Below are 16,462 nucleotides of genomic sequence, written 5' to 3'. Positions count from 1 at the left end.
TCAGCATTAACTTTTTCATAAATTTGTCTTACTTTAGGTCTTGAGTTGGCTAAGGCCAGCTGGGCTAACTTGGTCTCGAAGCACACATGCGCCTAGAGCACAAGCGACACCGCTGAGGATTCACTGGTCGTCCCTACATGAAAAATTCTTGATAAACACAGTCTTCTAACTAATAAATGAAGCAAACAAACGTCAATATTTCGCATATATGTACACAACCTCCTGAGAATTTGTAGGCAAGACAAAAAAAATGCCAAAAACTTTTTTGTAAGATTAAAAAAAATCTTTATTCATTGAAATATAATAAAATGGTTAAAAAGTTTTTTACAGATCAAGCTAACGGAATATGATGAAGAACAGCACTGGGAAATGTAAGGTGAGTACCAACTCTGGTACTAATGTTCCATTAGCTTGATGTGTAAAAAAACTTTTTAACCATTTTATTATATTTCAATGAATATTTTTTTCATCTTATAAAAAAATTCTTGCCATTTTTTTCATCTTGCCTCCAAATAATTCTCAGGAGGTTGTGTGTACATATATATGAAACATTTTTGGTAGCTACCAACCAGTTCATACCAGACCAAGCCATAAGACCAGCAGTTCTGGAAAGGCACTAACCCAGTTCCACAATAAGTGAGATTTAAGAGAACCCATCACCAGGTCAAAACTGCTAAGTTTTTACTCGTTTTATTGCCAAAGCTCTCATAGTATTTTGTTGCTTTTTTATTTTAAAATCCAAATCCACCATACAGTTGCAGACATTCGGGCCTTATTATTTAGTGCAAATGTTATGGTTTATCAAGGAGGCAGTACTCATAGGGTAATTATTCAGAGTAGCCTAAAGACCTGCCTCCAGAGAGTCCTCTGAGCAACACTTCCTTGGTAAAGACCATAAAATTAGCACAAAATAAAAAAAGATAATTTATGGAACCATGTCATGGACTTAGGAAAAGAAAATTGAATAATCAAGGGACCAGTGGGAATTACGGTAAACTAGATGAATAAGTGACCTCTTTTGACCTGGTGACAGGTCCTCTAACTTTTCTGAATTATCCAGAAGAATCTTAATGTTACAAATACTTTTTAGATGCCATGATTTGTGTGTGTGTGTAGAATAATTCTGACATCATCCCAATCAAATCCAGTCCATACGATTGTCTTTTTATTAAACAATATAAAAAAAAAAACAAAAAACAAAAACACAAATGTGACTTTTTTCATTGTTTTCTGCCTCATTTTTAAAATTACACAGAATACAATTTTATTTGAAGGATTATCTTCTGCCATACGTTGGCAAATAAACTTTCAGTATTTCTTACATAGAAAGCTGCTTTTGTTCATTACATATAAGTTACACAGCACACACAATGTCATCACTTTAACATATACATTTTTTTTATTATTTCAAACATTTTTGCATCAAGTATTGATGCATCTACAATTCAAAGAATCTTTTGAGATTAAAAAAAAAAAAAAAAAAAATACAATGTATTCCTTTAAAAATTAGATTTTTTTTTTTTAAACTTTTGTGTCCGACAAGACTGGAACAAAAAAAACGTGTTCGGTAAGTCTTGAGATCACAAAAGGCGACGGATATATGAACATACAATTGTGTTTACACTTTACATCTTATTTAGAAATAAAAAAGGCTATAATTCAGCAGGTATAACAACAACATGTAACAATTAGCACACTTGGTTATGCTACAACTCAAAGCAGCCTTCACGGTAATTTTTATTTATTTTTTTAATGTTTTTGCATTTTTGTTCAGGACTCAGATTTGAAATAGGATTTTTTTTGTTTGTTTTTAATACCTTTCTTTTGCTAATGATTGCTGTGGTTTGGATATAGGAAAGTAGGATAGATAACAAATGCAATCAGTAAGTAAAACAGCTAGAAGACGAGTTTTTATTTCGAAGTACGGTTACGTTCGACAGTCTTGCATTTGGGCATTTTAGTGTAACAGGCTGAGGACGGAGCATCTTCCGCCTTCGTGACGCTCTCAGGACAGACAAAAATGAACAGTGCTGCAAAAACACAACATAACTGAAGCTTGGATGATAATGCATACTAAATGCAACCAAGGAATCCTTCATTCCAAGAAAGCAGGACTATATCAAGTGCAAAGTTAGTGAGGATGGTCGCATCTTTATAATGTATAAAAATCGACTGTTTTTTTGTTTTGTTTTTTTTTAGGGGAAAAAACACAAAACAAAACTACCAACAAAAAACAAAAACAAAAACAAACCTTTTACTTTCATTCATTACACTCTAAACAACAAAAAAAAATCTCAATACTGTTTCATTTTCTACTGTACAAATAAACCCTAATGCAGATGCCATCCTCGGTGACTGGACAGGTTGACATGTAAAACATTGCATAGAGTCATATATAGATATATATATATATATTTATAGCAAATAAAATACGAAAAAACAAGATAAGGCACAGGTTATTTTCCTGGTGCTTGGAAAGACACACTAGATCACTGCAATGTTGGCTTCCCAACTTCGCAAGGAGAAATGAGCAGGTAAGAGATTCGTATATAATTACAAAACATTGCTCTCCTTACAGCAAATCAGTCTTTGAAACCTGTTTTATACAAAAGGTAGACAAATGGATGAATATAAATGGAAAATTAAATGGGGCGGACAATGCCTTATTGTTGTAAGAATCCCCTGATAAAATTGCCGGGGGAGGGGGGGGGCAGCAGTAGGACGACTTTACTCTCCTGGGGAACAGGTAGGGCGCCGCTGCAGGGAACACCAAGTATTACATGGTCCACACTAAACTCATAGGGCTGGGTGCTCACACTGAGGACCACTCCAGTTAATAGATAGGGATCCAAAACCTGATGTAACCCCCAAATGAGTTTCAACAGTTCTTAACAGGGATAAAAAAAAAATAGATATCGCTTTGACTACACATTATTGGGTCAGGGCGAAGCCAATATTTTTCTTTAAAGAAGTTTTTTGGGACTTTAACATTGATGGCCTAGCCTTAGGGTAGGTCATCAATGACTTCTGGGTGGGGGTGTGACACCCGGCACTCCCAATTCCCCCCCCTTGCCAGGCAGCTGTGCTCAGTGTCAGCCAGAACTGCTTAGTCAGCTCTGTTGACAGACTAGTGGCCATGGCTAGATACAGAATATCTGCCCTCTTTTGATAGTAGTAGGGGGCGGGTGTGCAGTACTCAGCTGTGGCCACTATATAGTGGACGGAGCTGTGCTGCTCCCTAGCTTAGCAGTACCGGCAGCCGCTGACACTGGAAAGAGTTGATAGGTGGGGAGTTGGGTGTCACAGCCCCACCCAGCAGACACCGATAACCTATGTTAAAGTCTCAGACAATCACTGAAAAACATTTGACATAATTTCGTGAAATCAGACATTTTCAACACACTAGGAGTTTGCATTGCTTTCCTAGCAGATATTATAATACAAAGATGAAAACTTCCTGTGTAGAACTGGGAAAACCAAAAATGAATTAATGGTCAACACACGGGGAGATTTACTAAGAAAAAAGCTCTAGAATTCTGGCTCAAATACTACAAAAAAAACAAAAACAAAACACAACACCTAACCTATGTTCAGTACACCAATGCCCGGATTCGGTAAGGCCGGTTTCACATTAGCGCATTTTATGCGCGCGCACGGCCGGGGGTAGCTCCGCCCCCGATCCGGCTCTCTGCCCGGCGTGCCCGCCCCTTCCTTGTAGCGCCGCCTCCTAGCGGACAGCGGCGCCTGCGATCGGCGCACCCTATCTTTAGCATAGGGTGCGCCGATCGTGCGCAGGTCGTGCGCTAGTTGCGCTTTGACCTGCGCTGCGCACTTTTGACGGTGCGCCGTGCGCGCCAAAATCGAACTTTTCGGATTTTGGCGCGCACGGCGCACCGTCATAAGTGCGCAGCGCAGGTCAAAGCGCAACTAGCGCACGGCCTGCGCACGATCGGCGCACCCTATGCTAAAGATAGGGTGCGCCGATCGCAGGCGCCGCTGTCTGCTAGGAGGCGGCGCTACAAGGAAGGGGCGGGCACGCCGGGCAGAGAGCCGGATCGGGGGCGGAGCTACCCCCGGCCGTGCGCGCGCATAAAATGCGCTAATGTGAAACCGGCCTAAGACTGGAATTTTGCAGGCCAGCCTTAATGAAGTGTTTGTTGGCGTACATTTTTTTGGAGTAATTTACGCTCCCTTTGGGATGCAAATTATAATGATCTTGAGGAGTTGGATTAAAAACGCTTAGTCCACTTTGGCAAACCTGACCAAAACTGCCATAAGAATGTCAAAACTTGCAAAATTTTTCTGCAACTTGAAGTTGCACCTAAATTTTGTGCCACATCAAAGAGTTTTATGTCAGGAAACTCCTTCATTAATCAAATTTGATGCGCGTTTTTGACACTTCTTACAACTCAGACAGCTTTGAAACGTGTCAAGAAAAGGTGAAGTTAAAAAATCCGCCATATTATTGGCATGCAACATTGTTTTGGTGGAAGATATTGGTGTAGAATAAGCCAGTTTAGACGTGGTATAAAGAAGAGAAAAAATGTCTACAATGTCCAGCAAGATGCGGCAAATTCATCACAGAGAATGCAGGACTTTGGTCTAGTGTCTAGTTAAAATTGGGATAGTATTTGTAGGTCTGCCGCAATGTTCCACAAAGCTTTTAACTGGGGAAATATCATTGATCCTACTTGGAAACAGTGAAGGCAATAGGTAACTACTGACTGACATAACTTGGATCTACCATTAATATCACTGCAAATAAAATTAAGATTTATTAAGAAGGTGATTTCATTTACGCAACGATAAAAAGCTAAAATATGCTCCAACCTAGAGAGAAACCCATTTAGACACTGCTTACTAAAAATGTTACTAGAAGTAAAATAGTGCACCCTAGAATCCTACCGAGTGCTACTGGACGCCATAATAAAGGGATTAAAAGTAGTTAAAGTTATAACCATATAAAAATTACTTTGACATAATAAATTTGAAACCGAAAACTATAAGAGAGAAATTTACACTGTACAAGATATAAAAAGTGATTGTTCTCTTAACGGGAGGTGAACCTGCCCCTGTAGCTTTCCTAAATTACCTACGTCTTTGTTAAGACACCATCCTACTTCTACCAAAGCATACGAGGCATCTGATACTTTTATAATATTTTTTTAAAGGATTTTTTTTTTTTATAAATATAACATGCTGTCGTTAGGCAATGTTCACATTTGCAGTTTATGGTTAGAATCAGGTTTTTTTTTTAAGCCATTATTTTTGCCGACTGGTCAGAAATTCCAGATTGTTAATTGGGGTCTATTCCGAAACCCATTTGGACAAAATCAGCTTAGCGCTTCTGGCTATATTATTAAGATAAGCCAAGATCCTAATGTGAACAGAACCTTACTCTACTTTATCTACTTTGGTCTAAAAACTCATAATTGCTTTTACCTATATTAACAGTTATTGGGAGGGAAATGTGTTTCTTAAAGTATTGCCTAAATCTACTGATCTCTCTATATGCAAAACAGATGAAATTATAGTGGCAGTACCACTAATCGGAGTTCAAAAAACACTAATCAATTTGACGCTACAAAATATCACGTGAGCATGTTATAAATCGTGTGTCTAGCCGTACCTACATGCACAATAGCACGAGGCCATGTTTACCAGCGTCAAGGGGGATTTGATGGACTTGGCCGCTAGTTATACGGCGTCTGAACGCTCATTCGATAGGATTTAAAGAAGAAATAGAATAAAAGAACCTTCCGGGCAACAGATGGCCTCACACCATAATATTCTACAGAGATTTATAGTGATATAAACCATCACATTCCCCATTATAGTAAATTAGTTTTGAGTCTGAATTTCCTCTTACTAATTAGGCAACGTCCCTCGTTGAAGTGTAGTGCCGGAATACAGAGAACATGGTGGTTTTCGCTTAGGTGACAATATTGGCAAAATCTTATTACCTGAATATAAATCCCTTGAAGTTTAATGCATAGTTTTATTTTGATTGTCACCATAGTCATTCTATGTGTCTCTTTGGGTCAAGTTTTTGATAAGAAAATGGAATAGGAAGAATATTGATATTACCCAAGTGATATTCTGGCACTTTTCAAAAGTGAAGATGTGGTCAATACAAGTAGAGGAGGTATATATAAAGGGATCATTTCATGATTTTTTGTTTTTCGTGGAAATAGTTCAAAATGGACGGGTAACATAACTCTCCTCTTGGGGGTCTACTTAAACTTGCTCTCTTAACATCACTCTGAGCATGGTGCTTCAGGGACTTTCATTAAGGTCTATGATAAAGGGTGATTTTACATAATTACAGCCAAAAAGGTGCATTAACTATACAACTATGTCACACAACTGGATGACAGAATTAAAATAGATATATATATGGCTGATTATCCAAATGAAATTCCAGTGGTGGAAAAATACATCACAACTACTCTGGGATATAGGCATTAAAGTGACACATTCTAATCCAGTCTATCAGACAGTGCAAAGTGGTCAAAACACAGTGAATCGCACTGCCACTTTAAAAGTAAGTGCATTTGTTGGGGTATGAGGGGAGGATATTTTTCTTTTTAATGCATAAAATTAGACTTAAAAGGTAAGAAAACGCTCTTTCTATAAAATGGTAAAACATACCATTAGTATTCAAAGGGCAATAAGTGCTCTACAGAGGAACAATTTCGTTGGATAGCAGTGAAAGGGTAAATAAAATGCTCGCCTTATCTTGTTATATATTACAGAACTGTATTGCAAAAATACACTGCCTTAAAATTCCACAGAAAATTATATGTTCTTTTAATACGTTGGGAAAACCAAAGTTTTTCCTCTTCTCCAAAATAAGCTCTCTCTACATCCGGATGTGGCCTGGCCAGTCCAGTCCAACGTGTGAGCTGTAGGTGGCCGACCAAGTGCAAATAGCCCAAATAAACTCAAGGATGTAATGTGGCTTTTAAAGCATTTTCTGCATCAAGTCTTTGATTATTGAGGCCAACAGAAACACACTCATGGTGTGCGTAGAGGCTACTCTCCTCACATTTACAAGAACCCACTGGACGGTAAGTCAGGATATAGTTTGGAATTTGCGGGAAGATGGTGGTGATGATGAGACGGTAGATGAGGAGCCGTCTGGGAGCTTCCTGCCACATCCATCGGTGCTGTGTATGGTGTGTTCACATTTCCACCAGCAAAACCATTTTGAAACTGCTGAAAAATAAAAAATGGGTATTGTGACTTTAAAGATTAGAATCAGAAAATGACATCTAATGAAGTCTTTATTATAAACATTTATTTTTTGCGGGTTTGAGGCATTTATGTCCCTACAATATCTTGAAATTAAAGTTGGGCAAAAGGATTCATAGTAGAAACGTCTGTAGTCTGTGGCCACCTGATCAGAGCCCTGTGAACCTCGTCCTACAGCGGGGATGATCTCATTAGTAAGCCCCAGTATAACATCATGCGTGAGTCCGTTACATCACGCCACGCCTACTAATGAGGAGAGACCCTGGATATGCCAGCAGCTAGGTTAGTAGGGCTCTAGTCCAGCAGCCAGAGAAAACTTTTTTGCTCAATTATACTTGAAATGTTCAAGTTTTTACCCGGAACGCTAGGAGCAATCACAATACTCGGACACGCCCTGTTTTCGGTAACTCGTATTTTGGGAGCATTTACATTATAATCAGCATAATCACTAAAAACCCAGAACTCACAAGGCTATACACCGAGAAATACATTCAAGTAGGCAACTGAGTGAGCCGCATCCCAACATCCCAAATTGTAAGAAGTTGTATATTCCTGCTCCAGACATGGTGGATGCAGGCTGTTTAATGCTGTTGAAACCTGCCTGAATTTGCCAGGATCGGAGCTGGCTCCTATTGTGACAACGTAACCCATTGAATGCTGCAGTCAATAGAGCAAATATTTACTAAAACAGAAATCTCAGAACCCGATTGGTCCTCCTTAAAGGGACTGTCAGCACAGAATGACTGTTCAAATCAAGTACAGGTGCTCGGTGAAGCCTTGGCATGGCCAAACATAAATGCACCTTACCATCTACTTATTTTCCCTCTAACTCCTTCGACCTTCTCCTCTTTGACTGACAGCTCTGGCTTCATAGAGCAAGAGAAGAGTGGAGATAGATGGAGACCAAGCAGGTGGGAAGGTGCAGTTAGAAGGGACTCCATTTGAACAGTCATTCCGTGCTGACAAAGTGCCGCCGCTTGGTGCTTCACGGTGGGGCCAATCATTTAAATACATCTTCCCGACTGCTTGTTTTTCCTCAATCTACAGCAGTGTTCCCAACTCCAGTCCTCAAGAGCCACCGACAGGTCATGTTTTCAGGTTTTCATTAGCATTGCCCAGGTGATGGAATTATTGCGTGTGCAGGTACTGCAATTATTACTCCGGCCATTCTAAGGAAATCCTGAAAACATAAACCGTTGGTGGCACTTGAGGACTGGAGTTGGGGAACACTGATCTACAGCCTCTCTCCTTTGACTGACAGCTCTGGTTTCACAGAGCAAGAGAAGGGTGGAGATATATTGAAACCAAGCAGGTGGGAAGGTGTATATAAAAGATTGGCCCCTCCATGGTGCACCGAGTGCCTGTATTTGGCTTGAACAGTCATTCTGTGCTGACAGTCCCTTTAACAGTGTGCCCAGTTTTAAAGTGAGCCCGTCAGCACAAAATGGCTGATGAAATTAAGCACAGGCATTCGGGGTACCTCTGATGTTACCGAGCAGTTCATTGTACCTTCAAACATACTTGTTTAGCCTCAGTCTCCCTTAAGGCTAAGTGCACACGTAGTAGAAAATTTCTGCTGGAAAACCTGACTCCCTTCCCAGAAACCGCGCGTTTTTGTCTGCGCTTTTTCTGCGCAGAAAACGCACGTTTTTTATGCATTTTTTTCTGCGCGTTTTCAAAACGCATAGAACTAGTCAGAAACGCGGAAAAATCTGCGAAATTAATGAGCATGCTGCGTTTACCGCAATTCATTTTTTTCGCGGTAAAAAACGCATCAATATGCACAAAAAGTGCAAAATGCATAGAAATTAATGGGAAGCTTATTTTTAGCGGTTTTATTGGAAAAACCCGCTAAAAATACCGCTAAAAAACACTGTGTGAACACAGCCTTACACTTACTGGATTGGCAGTTCTGTCTTTACAGGAGACAGAAAGAGGAAGAGAGACAGAAAACAAGTAGATGGGAAAATGCCCTGAGCTTGAACACACCTAGGATAATCCAAGCGCTCGTGCTTGGTCCGAACAGTCATTTTGCGCAGACAGCCTAGCCTCCCTTTAAGTAATTGCTATACCTCAGAATCAAAGTAATATTTTTTTATCCCACCACAGCCATTTAGACTCTTTTACTTTTTAATCCCAGTAACTTTATTTTTCCATTAACGTAACGCTGATTTTTGTGAGGAACGAGTTATATATTTTTTAATAAAAATCATAGATACAAGTGTCAGGATCTTGTACCATGTGTTTCCAAGTCCTACGACCAGGCTCTGAATTGCAGACAGAGCAAATCTTCGGCAATGTCTGGATGTAAAATTTCCACTAAACTACTGGTGTGTGGAAAGCCAAAAAAGACTGCAATATTGAAGGACCACAGGAAGAATAGCAATACCTCAGTTTACTATCCGAGGAACTGCCGCTTGTAGTGCCTTTCTGCTAAGACTTGCATTCCTAGACAAAAATGGTAAGAGCTCTACGAGGGTGTGGACTGAAGACTAAGAAGCGACTCTATGAAATAGAAGAGAAGCTCGAAAGCGTATGAACAAGGAGGCTGCTACCACACAGGGGAAGTGAGCAGTGCTCTATTAGGGGTGACCTTGCTTAGCTCGATCTTCAGCATTGACAGATTGAAACCAGTGAACAATGGGTAGCCCTATTGTCAGTCCATCCCAGTATGTCCTTGCAGAGTTCGACCAAGAACGTAATCAGAATGTCCAAATGGAGCTTTGAGAGTGTGGATTGGATAGATTGTTACAGAAATCTGGTGAGAATTCCATGTTAATAGCACCTTTAGTAATATTTTTAACTTAGAAGATTTGTGACGTGTTAAATACTTATTTCATCCACTGTAGAGCTGAACAGACTACCTCAGATTCTGCAAGAACTTCTCACGGAGATGAGAGGTGAAGTGTCCAAAGGAAGAAGATGGAAAGTGGAGAACACGCTAAGGAGGGTGCTAAACCCAAGAATATGCCATCCTGAGGAAGGTGAGATAGGCAAGAGCCTAAACTATGAGCGTAGGTCCAATGACAGGAATAAAAAAAAAAAAAAAAAAAAATCATCCTGCCGGAATACCAAAAGAGAGAAATCTGATCAGAATGAAGGGAGTAACAAAGGCGTCCAAGACTAGAGTGAGGTTACCCCAAATCCAAGGGGAGCTAATACGATGGCTCTGAGTTTGCCATGTCCAGATGGACAGTCCAGACCTACGGCCTAGAAGTCACGTTTCGCTGGATAAGGATAGCCAATGCAGGAAAATGGGCCTTGGGAGTAAACCCTGGCTCAAGACAGGCATGTAAAAATTAAAACGGAAAATGTTGTTGCCAATAGGTTTTCAAATATGAAAAAAAAAAGGCTTTCTAAATGAAATGGTAGAAATGTGACGTCTAAGGATCTTGTTTCCTAATATAACCAAGGCCAAGACAAATCTGAGACTCAAGCCTTTGTCTGCCACAAACATGACACTAAGCTAAACGGAATAGATGGGTGTCAGTCTCCAGGTGGCAGCATATAACAGATTGTGCTTTTGTCCCCCAAAAAAGCATCGAGAAAAAAAGGTTTTCAGCAATTTCTTCAAAGGTTAGGGTCACACAATGTTTTTGGCGCATGGATTTGGAGCGGGTCCTCTTCGAAACGCAACTGAAAAAAAAGCTAACAAAATGCTCAAAAGTATGAATACATACATTTCTATGTAAAAATTTGATATTCATATGTTCAGGCTTCAGAGCATCTCTTAGCTTCTTCAGGATTCCAAAGGTGCTAAGCAGTTAAAGCGGTTGTCCAGAACTTTAACATTGGCCTTAGAATAGGTCATCAATGTCTGATCGGTGGGGGCGCGACATCCGGCACCTCCCGCCGATCAGCTGTCCATTTAGTCATTGGCAGTCAGAATGGCTTAGTTACATTGCTGAAAAGCAAAGCTCTGTCGACTGCATATAGTGGCCGCGGCCGGATCCTGCACATCAACCGCCTACTCAACTCAACAGGGGGCTGGATGTGCAGTACCCGGCCAATTTCACTATTCTGTCGACAGAACTGTACAGCTCCGTAACTGAGCTGTTTCGGCCACCGGCAACATCAAGACCTGCTGATGGGCAGAAGTACCGGGTGCCACTACCGTACCACCCCCATTTAACATTGAGGACCAATCCTAAGGGATAGGTCATCATAGTCAGGGACAACCCGTTTAAAAAAGTGACCTGACCTTTCTTCATGTGTCTTCCACTCTGAATACCTCTATATTTTACAACATAAGTCAACGAGAAGTATTAAAAGACGCTAAGGCGTTTTGTCAGTATTTTTGCTTAAAAAACGCTAGCAGTTTTGTCATTATCGAATGCCACGACATATTACATAAAAACACCCACAAAAATCTTACACTTGAAAAACAGAGGTTTTTGGTCTTTTGAAAAAGCAGATATGAGCACACACCCCAACCCTTATCACCTATGACTGCTTCCTTGGATGGTGGTGACTCTAAGGGGCTAGGATTTCACTTTTGTGACTGCAGGAGTTTGTCAGCTTGATTACAGCATACAGCCCATAGGTGAGGTTTTAAGAAGAGCCTGGTGCGGATATTTAGCGGTGGGCATGTCACTGTGCTCAGATGAGTTTTCTTCCGCATTGCCTGTATGGCTGTTTTTGCCCTCTATTTCACCTGTTTACCAGTGTGATGATAGACCCAATCATTAGCTTACTTTGCCAGTTACATGCTATATTGTGTATAATATATATATACAAACACATATATACACAATATAGACTGAAAACATCAAAAAAGGGAAAATAAATTTGAAATCTTGTTTTTTGTTTTTTTTTTGTTATTCTACTTAAAGTGGATCTGTCACCAGATTTTACAATAAAGACCCCATACATAGTTAAATAGATCTCAGACTTAATAATGCTGGTGTACTTACTTTAAAAATCCACGTCAGACTGGAAGTATAACTCTGCTCTTAAAAGGGAACCTGTCAGCAGGATTGTGCACCGTTATCTACACACAGTGTCAGGTCGGCGCCGTTATACTGATTACACTGATACCTTGGTTGATGAAATCTGTCTTGTGGTTGTTGTTTAATCTTTATTTTCAGTTTTCAGTTAATGATATGTTAGTGCCTCGGGGGCGGCCTGTGGGGGGTGATTAGGTATTCATTAGTACGGCTTCTGACAGGTCACTAATCTCTCACCGACCTGCTCCCTATTTTACATACTGATCATGCAGGTGGCTGCTCTGTAGCCTGATCACATCTATATCATCCACATTTTTTATTTTATCTTGTCATCTAACTTTCTTTAGAAAAAATAAAATTCTTCCTCAGTTTTGCTTATAGGAATAACACATTTGTCTCCACCAAGATGGCGTTGGCCACACCTGTGCAGTAGCATCTATTGTCGCCTGCATGATTTGTGTTTTTGTTTTTCAAAACAATGAGATAAACAGTATGTAAACTAAGGGGCTGGTCAGAGTGGGATCCATGACCTGTTCTAAGCCTTACAGATGAATATGTTAGCAGAGCACCACATGAAGACCCCCCACAGGCCGCCCCGGAGCACGAGAATCTCATTAACTCGAAGCTGAAAATAATGATTAAACAACAACCACAAGACAGATTTCATCAACCAAGGTATCATTGTAATCAGTATAACGGCGGCGACCTGACACTGTGTGTAGGTTACTGTGCACAATCCTGCCGACAGGTTCCCTTTCAGATAAGCTTTTTAGGAGCCCATGAATAAAAATAAATCGTTCATGCCGCAAAGTGTATTCAAGTCTCCTCTGAAACTTTCACCTGACGGACAGCTGTATCTTGTACTAAGTAGTGAGAGAGCTCGGCAGCAGGGAGGAGGGACACTGAGGAGCTTTCAATCAGCCTTAATGGGTGGAGATTGAGTTAAACATTTCAAAAGAAATATCCAGCTATTTGGTCATGGATTTTCAAAGCAAATACAGGATCGTGATCAGGTCCAACAGATTCATTTAGTAACGTATGAAGTTTTATTGTGAAATCTTGTGACAGCCATCAGTATATGTTTTCAGATTTTCTTTTTTAATATCCAATAAAAAACCCCCACAAAACTGTAGGCTCATGATAATTGTGGACGCTTGACTTAACTACGTCCCCTGTCCCTCAACATGTTCTCTGAACGGGAGGTAATCCGGCAGATGCACCCCACCGATGAGAAATCCTCCGCACATGCCCTCATCCTGATGTTTGCAGGATACAAGCAGTGAAGCATCCATAACACTCCTGACCACAACCTGAACAGAACAGGTCATACCCAAGAATAGCTTAGTTACTCACCGATAACGGTGTTTCTCGGAACCCATGACAGCACCACGGAGAGAGGGGGTCCGCCCATCAAGGACAGGAACCTACAGACAAAAGAGCGGCACCTCTCCTCCGCCCCCAGTTGGTTACAGAGCATCAGAGGGTCTCCCGGTTAGTTAACAACAAAAGTATATACATAACATTATAATTTGTATACTTATAGAATCATAGAATCGTAGAGTTGGAAGGGACCTCCTGGGCCATCTGGTCCAACCCCCTGCTCAAAGCAGGATTCGCTAAATCATCTAAGTCAGATGTCTGTCCAGCCTCTGTTTGAAGACATCCATTGAAGGAATACTCACCACTTCTCGTGGCAGCTTGTTCCACTCATTGATCACTCTAACTGTCAAAAAGTTTTTTCTAATATCTAATCTGTGTCTCCTCCCATTCAGTTTCATCCCATTGCTTCTAGTCTTTCCTTGTGCAAATGAGAATAAAGATGATCCTTCTACAATGTGACAGCCCTTGAGATATTTGTAGACAGCTATTAAGTCTCCTCTCAGTCTTCTCTTTTGCAAACTAAACAATCCCAAATCCTGCAACCTTTCCTCATAAGACAGGGTTTGCAGACCGGTCACCATTCTGGTTGCTCTTTTCTGAACTTGCTCCAGTTTGTTGATGTCTTTTTTAAAATGTGGTGCCCAAAACTGGACACAATATTCCAGATGAGGTCTGACCAAAGAGGAGTAGAGGGAAATAATGACTTCACGTGATCTAGACTGTATGCTTCTGTTAATACATCCTAGAATTGCATTTGCTTTTTTTGCTGCTGCATCACACTGTTGACTCATATTCAGTTTGTGATCTATTAGTATACCCAAGTCTTTTTCACATGTGCTGTTGCTTAGGCCTATTCCTCCCATTCTGTATATGCTTTTTTCATTTTTATTGCCCAGATGTAGTACTTTGCATTTTTCCCTGTTAAAAACCATTCTGTTAGTTGCTGCCCACTTCTCCAGTTTATTTATATCTTTTTGAATCCTCTCTCTCTCTTCTCTAGTATTAGCTATCCCTCCTAGCTTTGTGTCATCAGCAAATTTAATCAGTTTACCCTCAATTCCTTCATCTAAATCGTTGATAAAGATGTTGAACAATAAAGGGCCCAGGACAGAGCCCTGTGGTACCCCACTTGAGACATTCTTCCAACTGGATGTGCAGCCATTTACGACCACTCTTTGGGTCCGATCACTAAGCCAGTTATGAATCCACCTAACAGTTGCCTTGTCCATTCCATACTTAGTCATTTTTTCAATAAGGATTGTATGAGATACTTTGTCAAATGCTTTGCTGAAGTCAAGATATACTATATCTACAGCATTTCCTTGATCCACCCAATCAGTGATTCCGTCATAGAAGGAAATTAAGTTAGTCTGACATGACTTATTAGTTACAAACCCATGCTGACTCTGTTTAATCACTTCATTCTTATCCAGGTACTGACATACATGTTGTTTAATAATTTGTTCAAAGATCTTTCCTGGTATAGAAGTCAGACTCACCGGCCTATAGTTGCCTGGGTCCACCTTCTTCCCCTTTTTGAAGATAGGAACAACATTTGCTCTTCTCCAGTCTTCTGGGACTTCTCCTGTTCTCCAAGAATTTTCAAAGATTATGGAGAGGGGTTCAAAAATTTCTTCTGATATCTCCTTCAGTACTCTGGGGTGTAATTCATCTGGACCTGGAGACTTGAATTCATTTAGGTTAGCCAAGTGTTTCCTCACTATCTTTCTGTTTATAGATATCCTGGATTCTTCTATTCCCTTAATAGGACAGTGAAGAACAGTTGATGTCACATTTCCTTTCTGAGAGAAAACAGATGCAAAATAGGAATTTAAAAGTTCGGCCTTCTCAACATCCTGTCTTACCATTTCATCATTTTCATCCTGTAAAAATCCTATAGCATCTTTGACTTTTCTTTTACTTTTGACATATCCCCAAAATCCTTTATTATTGCTTTTGACATCTCTTGCAAGCCTCAATTCATTGTCAGCTTTAGATAATCTGATTTGTGCCCTGCAGGTTCTGCAGACAGCATTATATTCTTCTTTAGATATGCCTCCCTCTTTCCATTTTATAAACATTTTTTTCTTCCTTTTTAGCATGTGCTTAAGTTCTGTGTTCATCCATCCTGGCTTCCTTAAATGCTTCCTATTCTTCCCTCTTTTCGGAATTGTTAACAATTGTGCTTTGAGAATTTCATTTTTCAAGATTTCCCATCCTTCCTGGACATTTTTGTCTTTAAGGATATCCAGCCATTGGATCCCTCCAATTCTCTTTCCGAATCCCTTAAAATCTGCCTTTCTGAAATCTAACCTTGACGTCTGAGTCTTCACAGGTCTTCCTCCTCTAGTTATCCAAAATTCTAAAATAGCATGGTCGCTACCTCCTAGGGTCCCAGCCACTTTTACCTCCTCAACCATTTCCTCCCTGTTTATAAGGATTAGATCCAAGGTAGCAGTTCCCCTTGTTTTCTCCCCTACCTTTTGGAAGATAAAGTTGTCAGCAAGAGAGGATAAGAATTTCCTTGACCTGTTAGTTTTGCCTGAGAGAGATTCCCAACAAATGTCTGGATAGTTGAAATCTCCCATGACAACTATGTCATATTTTTGGGAGAACTTGGCCATTTGATGCATAAAGAGTTCATCCATATCTTCAGCTTGCACAGAGAAGCCTCGTGTCTAAGAACACTCTACACACATTAAATCGTGCTCACCGCACACGTGAAAAAAGGGGGGGAATTAAGCGGGTGCTGTCATGGGTTCCGAGCTACACCGTTATCGGTGAGTAACTAAGCTATTCTCCCTCACCCATGACAGCACCACGGAGAGAATTTCAGAGATTGGTAGCTTAGGGAGGGACCACCGCCTGAAGGACCCTTCTCC

At 40.4% G+C, this 16,462-nt stretch overlaps 1 protein-coding gene across 2 annotated transcripts in view; it reads right to left on the bottom strand.

Moving 5' to 3' along the window:
* Positions 1-4,762: 4,762 nt before the first annotated feature.
* Positions 4,763-16,462, bottom strand: part of AHR (aryl hydrocarbon receptor) — a 165,216-nt gene continuing 153,516 nt past the window's right edge. Inside the window, exon 11 of one of the 2 annotated variants that reach the window (XM_073581436.1) lies at positions 4,763-7,215. In XM_073581436.1, coding sequence (XP_073437537.1) covers positions 7,051-7,215 — 165 coding nt within the window. In that variant the 3' untranslated portion in view covers positions 4,763-7,050. Of the gene's footprint in view, positions 7,219-16,462 lie in introns of both variants that reach the window. The other variant, XM_073581435.1, reaches the window with a different exon arrangement.

The sequence above is a fragment of the Dendrobates tinctorius genome, unplaced genomic scaffold (assembly GCF_039654945.1).
Source record: "Dendrobates tinctorius isolate UK_male_01 unplaced genomic scaffold, ASM3965494v1 ptg000070l, whole genome shotgun sequence".
Lineage (NCBI taxonomy): Eukaryota > Metazoa > Chordata > Amphibia > Anura > Dendrobatidae > Dendrobates > Dendrobates tinctorius.
The sequence above is the reverse complement of the archived record's forward strand: the minus strand, read 5'-3'. Positions and strand labels throughout refer to the sequence as shown.